Raw genomic sequence first — 8,458 nt, 5'->3', positions numbered from 1 at the left:
GAATTTCAGCTTCCCACAGTCAAGGAGAAGGCTCTTAGGGGCGCCTGGCTGGCTCAGTCGGTTAAGCGGCTGCTTTCGGCTCAGGTCATGATCCCAGGGTCCTGGGATGGAGCCCCGCATCGGGCTCCCTGCTCGGCGGAGGGCCTGCTTCTTCCTCTCCCTCTGCCTGCCGCTCTGCCTACTTGTGCTCGCTCTCTATCTCTCTGTCAAATAAATAAATAAAAATCTTTAAAAAAAAAAAAAAGGAGAGGGCTCTTAGCATTTATCCCATTTTACAGATGTGGAAACTGAGGCACAGAGTGGTTAAAGTTGCACCGTGAGTCAGTGTCCGGAATGGATTTGAGCCTGGTCTGCCTGATGCCAGGACCCCGGTGAGGCTGAGACACTCCCCTAGCCCTTAATCTCCTCCTTAACCTACTTTTGTTACTACCCTTTGGGTCTGACTCAAGCCCCCCTCCTCCTCTGGAACTCTGGCCTCCTCCCCAGGTTCCCCATCTCCAGACACCAGGCTCACTCTGGAGGAATCTTTTAACACAGTACCCCTCCACTGCTCACACATATTCCTTGGCTCCCCATGGCCCTGGGAATAATGTCCCACTCCTCAGCCTGGTGTCTGAGGCCAGGACTGCTCACCCCGTGCCCACACCACCAGTTTCTCCTCTCAGCCTGTCCACTCCAACCACTCCACTCCTAAACACACTGTCCCAGCCAGCCATGCTTTCTCAAGCTGCAGGGCATCTGCTCCTATTGTGACTTCTGCCTGAAATCTGCCACGCATTTGTTTCTGCCAGCTACTGTGACTCATCCTCCAAGCCCCAGACTCAACGTCTCCTTCCCCAGGGAACCCTCCTCACAGCCCCTTCCAGCATGGAGGCATCGCTGTACCAGAGCAGGAGCTCTGAGTCTGTGGGGAAGGCCAGCAGGTTGGAGAGTCAAAGGCAGGCTTTAGGAATCCTTGGCAAAACCCTACTCATGTGTGGAAGGCCCAAGTCTAATGCTTCCTCCTCCAGGAAGCCTTCCAAGATTCTGTCCCTCTCTCTGACCTGACCTGACTCCACTGGACTGGGTCTGTCTGTGTCCAGCTCTGTCCTCTCCGAAGACTGGGTGCTTCACCAGAACCTGGCCATACTGAGGCCTTTTGGAAGTTCAGCATGGGTGATTGTTGAATGAACAAGTAAACACGTGGGTTGGGCGTCAACCGAGCTGACACCAGGAAGGGAGTTGATGAGGTAGCAGTCGGTCAGTTAGGGTATTAATGGGGGACATGTAGTCACTGGGTTCCAGCAAAAGAGAAGCAGGTCGCCCCTCCCCCTCCGGTGGGAATCCTGGGCCTGAGGCCTTGCAGGGGGGCGGGTCTCTGTGTCTTTATTCTTCCCCTCAGCATTGCACCCGGACACCAGTTCCTCTTCCCGAGTCGCTGGGTGCAGATCCTGAGGAGCGCCCCGGACCACAGCGGATCCGCGGAGGGTGCTGACTACTTCGGCCCCCACGTCCAGGTGAGCCACCACGCAGCCCCTCCCGCGCCAGAACCTTCCACCCCGCCGAGGCAAAAGCGTGGCGGTGGGACCAGAAAGATAGGACGGAAGCGCTAGAACTTGGGTCCGGGAAAGAGCCTCAAGCCAGACTGGAGGGGGTTCCTTACAGCAGCCCCATCCGACCCCAGCCCAAGACTCCCAGCACCCCGCAGTTCTGCGAGAAACAATTAGCCGCGCCCGGGGCAGGCCGTTTCCGGGGCAACCGCTTATTTTGCATATGGTCCCATCTTGGCCAATGAGGGCGCCCAAAATATTCGTGGTGGGGGGGTGGACGGTGGGGTTGGGGGGGGAATGGGCGACTTAACCCGAAGGGGCTCCACTGGGAGAAGGGGAGGGGCCGACTGGGCCGGGTCTCCTCCTCGCCTTCCAGGACCGTCAGGCACCGGGATTACTTAGGTACCCAATCCCCAGAGCGGGAGGCTGAGGCCAGAAGCCAGAGCCATCCAGAGGGGCGGCAAGCGAGGGCCTGCGCTTTACCATTTCAGAAGCAGCCTGGGCCACTCTGAGATGATGGTGATGATGATGATGATGATGATGATGATGATGATGATACAACACAAGCAGTGAGGGTGAGGTGATCACAGGCTAAAGTCGGGGCTTGGATTCTGGTGTCTCTGCCCAGGTTGCTTGAATGGGGGGCTCCCTGGCGTGGATGCTGTTGTTGCCACTGCTGCTGCAGGATCCAGGCAGCCAAGTCTTTTCCTGCAACGTGTCCTCCGGGATCGTGGACTGGGACACAGAGTTCACAGCCATATGCCTGAATTTCAGTGGCCAAGGCCTCCTCCGACTGCCCCAGAACCAGTCTCTGCAGGCCGGGAACCTGCGCTACCTTAACCTGTCTGGGAATAGTCTTCAAAAGCTACCACTGCTCTTCTTTAAACTCCTGGGAAAGCTGGAGGACCTAGATGTGACAAACAACCCACTGACCTGCGTGGACAGGGAGCTGGCCATGAGCTGTAAACTTGACCTGAAGGCTGACTGCATCTGTGTCCTAAAACCCTGGCACCTGGTCCGACAGGACAACTGCTCCGGCCAGCCACCTCTCAAGTGCCGAGACCCAACTACTGGTGCCTGGCGCAATGTCTCCGCCTTCCTGGAGGCTGGCTGCTCCCCTGGCCTGTCCTTGATGACCATCGGGGCACTGGTGGCCAGTGGCAGCCTGATCCTGGGGCTCACCATTGCTGGCCTAGTGCTGGCCTGGAGACTCCGGGGACGCTGGAGGGTGGGTAACTGGGACCTGGACAAAACAGGGGCTGCTCAGGATGGTTCTCGGTCTGGCTCCGGCAAGCAGCCAAGATACAGTAGCCGGGGCCTCAGCTCTAAGCCCCCAGCGGCTGCCATGCCCAGACCCTCCACCCCCGACTATGAGAATGTGTTCGTGGGCCAGCCAGCTGCCGGGCACCAGTGGGCCGAACATGGGTGAGTGATTCACGCCTGCCTGCAAGACTCTGGAGCCAGATGGCCGGGTTTCTAATCCCTGCACCACCTCTCGTAGGCTGTGTGATCTTGGGCCAGTCGATTTACCTCAGGGCCTCTGTTTTCTCATCTGTAAAATGGAGATAACAGCCCCTACCTCGTAGAGTTGGGGTAAGAATTAAGTGAGTTCCTGTATATGAGACAAATTTCCTCCTTCGTGACCTGCAAACTGAGTTTCTGGTGGCCAAGGATGGGAAGAGAGGAAGCAAGTGTTCCAGGCAGAATAGGGGCTTTGCAGAAGTAGTCGGTGGCCTGGCTCAGATCCTGTGTGACCCAGGGCTATCTCTGAGCCTCTGTTTCAGTTTCTGTAAGATGGGGACAGCTCCCCTTTCCACATGTCCCTTTGACACATGAGATGTTCAGAAAACTGTGTCCTTCTCTCCCCGACAAAGCCCTGACACCCCTAGATTTGGCTGGACTTAGATGGATGGGTTCAACTTTTCCAGGTTGGATGAGGGAATGAAAGGAATTGGAGGGGGCAGCCCCAGCAGGGGCAAAGGCCTAGAGGTGGGAGAGAATGGAGAATCTTCTGTGAATTGGTTTGAGAAGGCAAGACATCAGAGCTGAGGCTGGAGGTGGCTGGGAGAATCCAAGCAGGAATGGAACAGGGTCATGGATCGGTGTGGGCAGGGGAATCCACAAAGTGGGGAGGCTGGTGGGAAGCTGTGGGTGAGAAATGAGAGAATATGCAAAGCAGATGCAAATAGGGCTCCAAAGCAGAAGTGGCCTGCAGGAGGGGGTTGCAGGCATTCGACTCCCTAAGGCAGCTTGTGCTGTGAGGCTCACCTCGGTCTCGCTGTCACCAAAGCCTCAGGATCAGTCTCCTCCAGAAACATTGTTTCGAATGCGATCTGTCATTCCCACCCTACATTTCACTTGTACAAACGGAGGCTCTGGGAGGCAGGGGAGTGACTTGCCCAAGGTCACACAGTGAGTCTGAAAGCAGAGTCTGACTCCCAGTCCTGTCTATCCCTAGACAAGCATTTATGTGTTTGGAGTGATTCATTCTAAAGCATGAATAACTGATGGACACCACTTGCTCAAACCAGAGTAGGGTTAGAATGCTCCAGAGGCAGGAGAGTTCTTCGGGGCGGGGGGGGGAGTGGGGGGGTCTTGCCCACCATACATAGCTAGACATCGCTGAGAAGCTATCTCCTCCCAGACCAATTCTATGGATGCAGAAACTGAGACTCAGAAATTTATTTCTGTATTGAGGCCACAAAGTCTGTTGCTTCAGAGAATTTAGTAAAAACATTTCCCAGCTGAAAGGGCACTGGTTTGGCTCTGGCCACTTGTGTCCATGTGGCTAGTGCCACTAGAACTTCTGATTTTTCAAGAGGAAACTGAAAAAATTAGTCTAGATTTAAAATTTAAAAAAATTGAAGTCTAGACTTTAATGTAAAAAATGAGCAATTACCTCAACTTTAAGGAAGAAAACAATTTGACCATGGGCTTGAGGTCCTTGGACAGAAGCGTTACAATGCGAAATCCATGGAATCTTCCCTGAATCCCTGGCCCCCACCTCCTTGCCTCAGAGAAAGTTGGGCGGCTGGGAGAACACGGCCCTGTGCCTCAGTTTCCTCGTATGTAAACACTAGGAGGGGACGCAGGCGCCCAGAACTTTCCTTGCCTCTCCAAGCTGACGTGCCTACCCCCTGAGTGCTCCCTCCCCTCTCGTCTCTCTGTCTCCACAGGGCTCACCCATCAGAGAACAGCGACTTCTACATGAACTACGAGGGCCCCGACCATGCCTCCCAGCCTGTCTACGGCAACCTGCGGTCAATGCACCAGACCCCACTTGACGAAGAGGAGTACGTGATCCCCGGGCACTGAGCCTTTGATGCCCTGAACTCCAGCCTGCTGCCTTCTACTTACTTGGGGCATTCTGGCTCTTCCCTGGCCTCAGTCTTCCCACCTGAGGAATGGGGACAAGGAAGGATCATCCCTGAGGCCCTGGGAGGCTCTTCAGCTCCCTCTCCAGCCCCCGCTCTGCTTCTCAGCTCCCTCAGCTGCTGCAAGGGGGAAGAGGAGAGGCCCTGACATGGGGACAGGAGGGTCAGTTTGTGAACGCTGTCATCACCCTCCCGTCGGTGTGCAGGCGGTGCTTAATAAATGCTGCTGGCTCCAGGGCAAGTGGGTTCCTTGAGGTGGGGATTCCCTAAGCTCCCCAGACCAGATTCTCTGAGACTCCCAAATTGTTCCCCACTCTGTCACTCTCAGGCCCTGTTCCCAGGCACTTGGTACCCAGGCTCAGCCCCCAGGGCAGCCCACACTAGCCCCAGAGGGATCATTATAACTTACGAATGGGACTGTGCCCCTCCCCTGCTCACACACCCTCCGTGGCTCCCCATTGCCCCCCAGGACTTCAGCCTGGCGGTTGAGGCCTGCGTGGTTCTGCCCTACCGCCCTCACTATCACTATCCTCTCCCATCCTTCTGTCTTTCTGGTCTAGGCCTCCTCACCACCCAGCCCACCTCACTTCTGAAGTTTTCATTTGCCCGTGCCACTCCTTTTGCCCAGAAAGCCATCCCCTTCCACTTTTTCTCACTCTTAAATATCTTTTTTTTTTTTAAAGATTTTATTTATTTATCCATGAGAGACAGAGGCAGAGGAAGAAGCAGGCTCCCCGTGGAGCAGAAAGCCCGATGCGGGACTCGATCCCAGGACCCTGGGATCATGACCTGAGCCAAAGGCAGACGCTTAACAACTGAGCCATCCAGGCGCCGCTCAGCTGGGTTTCCTATCAGCTGCTCCCAGCCTGGATCCTGCCAACCCTCCAATCTAGGGGAGAGAGCTGGACACAGACACCCTCAGTCCTGAGAGGTCAAGCCTGGGCTGGAGGGAGGGATGGGGCCAAGGGCTCCAGAGGGAGATGAATGAAAGAGTTTGGAAAAGGCTGCTCATAAGAAGGGAATCTGGAGTGGGTTTTGAAGGATGTGTGTTTGAGAAGCAGAGAGGACACGCATATTGGGTGGGGGGACCGGCCCGGTAAGCAGCAACTAGAGGTATGGAAAGGCACACGGGCATAATAATGTTCAGCAAAGGCAACAGCTGATATTTGGGGAGATGCTCATATGGCATCTGCTAGCTTTGGGGGACCCTGGGATTGAGCTTAACTTTGACGCTCTCTTGGGTTCCCCAACACTTGGGAATGATCTGGGGTGGGAGAGGGCACCTATAAAGGTCTTTAGCTTCCTTGAACCTCTGCATCCCCACCCTAGACACTGTTCAAATGCCTACCCCTGCCCCCTGATCATCTGTCTTCCTCGCCTCCAGCATAAATCAGATCCCAGCCCTCTCCAGCTCCCCCGCCTTCATATCTACCCATGGCTCTTCAAACACACCCACACCCCTCACCACCACCGATGAGATTTGGTGGATTCTGGCCCCCACCCACCTCTCTGACCCCACCTTCAACAGTTTAGCAACTGAACTGAACACTAAGCTTGTTCCTACCTCAGGGCCTTTGCACCTGCTGTTCTGACTTCCTCAAATGCCCATTCCCCAACTCTCCCCCGAGTCCTGTTCTTCCTCCAGGTTTCAGTTCAGATGCCATCTCCTCAGGGAGGCCCCCTCCCCCAACCGTCTAAATCACCTCTGCCTCCACTCATTAATGCACTCCCTGGGTTGACTCCACAGCACAATTCATACTGCAGTCCACCACTTTCTTATTATGTATCTTTGTACTCATTTGTCTTCCTCACTCGACTGAGCTTAGATGGGGTGCTTTTGCCTGTCTTGTTCCTTCTTTTTTTTTTATTAAGATTTTATTTATTTATTTGACAGAGAGAGATAGCGAGAGCAGAACACAAGCAGGGGGAGTGGGAGACGGAGAAGCAGGCTTCCCGCCCAGCAGGGAGCCCGATGTGAGCCTCGATCCCAGAACCCTGGGATCATGACCTGAGCCGAAGGCAGATGCTTAACGACTGAGCCACCCAGGCACCTCTGTCTTGTTCCTTCTGTGACCTGAGTACCCAATCAAGACCTGGCACAAAGCGGGCATTTACTGAATACATTCATGGGCACCTACAATCATTCAGGTCTGCCTCTGGGTGGCAGCATTCACAGGGGACACACCTCACTCACTGCTGGAAGTAGGTACTCTGTCCCCCAGGCCCCCGTAACATTTCCCTTTGGAGATTCTCAGGGTGAACAGGCAGGTGGGTGTGGGAAGGGGGAACCTGGCACATCTCAGGGATTCCAAGATCCTAAGTAGGAAGACTATATAACATGGGAGATGCCATATGCACGAAAATGTTCTTCACAACGTATTTGTTTCCTCCTGGTTTTTTTTTTTTTTCTTTTTTAACTGGCTGCTTGGAATTTATTTTCTACTTGGTGCAAGGCACACAATTATAGGGTGTCAGGGAGGCATGCATGTGGTGTGGATAGTAAAGAGTGGGGTTCTCTCAACTTCCTTTTTGGTGTTTTGATATAAAAAAACCCAACTGCTTCTGCTTGCTGCAGCCTGCCTAGTCTAGGGGGAGGGGAAGGGAGGAGAGGGAAAGGGCTCTGATGAGCCTAGCGCCTCCCGAGGCCTGGTGGCTGGGGGTGGCCACAGGACTGGGGCAGGGTGTTGGCTTTGCCAGGCTGGCCACCGAGCTGCTTCCTCACAGCTTCCAGAGCGAAGTCATAGGTGATCCGGCCGCTGGAGGCCTGGAGAGATCCTGAGGGTTCTGGGGACTCCCAACACTGTAGTCATGAACAGGAGAGTGGACTTCCTGAAAAAGAAGCTTGCCCACCAGTGACCCGGGTTAGCCTTGGGGAGACCCGGGGTGGTGAGCGATGGCTTCCCCAGGATACTCTGCACTTCTGCAGGAGCTGTTACTGGAAATGGAACCCAGACAGTGCCGGTAATGGCCATGTGTGGTCTGGAGCGAGCGGATGGAGGGGATGGCTGCCATGCTGTTGCTTGTGGGCTGGTGGAAACCAAGCGCAGGCAGAGCCCCAGAACTCCCAGTCGCCTTAGCTGCACAGGGCGTGGCCCTCCTGGCCCTTGGAGGGAGGTGCCCCCAAAAGAAGTGATGGGACTCTTCTAGGTCGGGGGCAACATCACACACAATACACTTGGCTACAGATGGACATGACTCTAGGCTGCCTGTGTTTGGAAAGGTGACTCCAATGCAAGGAGAGACTGCACGGCGGTGATAGAGACAGGGCCATATAACTACAGAAACAGGAATACTGAGAGATGAGATATGGAGGGAGACTGCCACCCAGAAACAGACACAAGGAGACAGAGAAGCAGAGACAGAGAGAAGGGTTGTCCTTGAGGTGCATCGGTGTCATGAGCACCATCCAATTGCCTGACATGCCAGACGCTCCACCACGCATTCCCTGAACGGTTCCACTCACCCTGATACCAGGTCCCCTGCGAGAACTGAGGCCAAGGAGGGGAAGGTTCTTCCCAGGGTCACACAGCTTCATCCTGGACACCACGGGGCTCA

General features: G+C 55.0%; 1 protein-coding gene across 2 annotated transcripts; it reads left to right on the top strand.

Moving 5' to 3' along the window:
* Positions 1–749: 749 nt before the first annotated feature.
* On the top strand, positions 750–5,206 carry LRRC25 (leucine rich repeat containing 25). Of its 2 annotated transcripts, none has more exons than XM_031017152.2 (3): positions 750–1,496; positions 2,021–2,954; positions 4,706–5,206. In XM_031017152.2, the coding sequence occupies exons 2-3, from the start codon at positions 2,167–2,169 to the stop codon at positions 4,842–4,844; spliced, it is 927 nt and encodes a 308-aa protein (XP_030873012.1). In that variant the 5' UTR covers positions 750–1,496; positions 2,021–2,166; the 3' UTR covers positions 4,845–5,206. The 2 variants fall into 2 exon arrangements, with proteins under 2 accessions (XP_030873012.1, XP_006746460.1); XM_006746397.3 differs by having other exon boundaries at positions 756–1,496; positions 2,158–2,954.
* Positions 5,207–8,458: the final 3,252 nt, after the last annotated feature.

This window comes from Leptonychotes weddellii, chromosome 1 (genome assembly GCF_054177405.1).
Source record: "Leptonychotes weddellii isolate Sample4059 chromosome 1, ASM5417740v2, whole genome shotgun sequence".
NCBI lineage: Eukaryota > Metazoa > Chordata > Mammalia > Carnivora > Phocidae > Leptonychotes > Leptonychotes weddellii.
Note: the sequence above shows the minus strand (reverse complement) of the source record. Positions and strands in the feature narration are given on the sequence as shown.

What these genes read in the sequence shown, in the direction of transcription:
- LRRC25 (XM_031017152.2), top strand. Translation starts at nt 2,167, where the DNA reads ATGGGGGGCTCCCTGGCGTGGATGCTGTTGTTGCCACTGCTGCTGCAG. An exon ending in CACCAGTGGGCCGAACATGG is followed by an intron (nt 2,955 to 4,705) that starts GTGAGTGATTCA and finishes CTGTCTCCACAG; the next exon opens with GGCTCACCCATCAGAGAACA.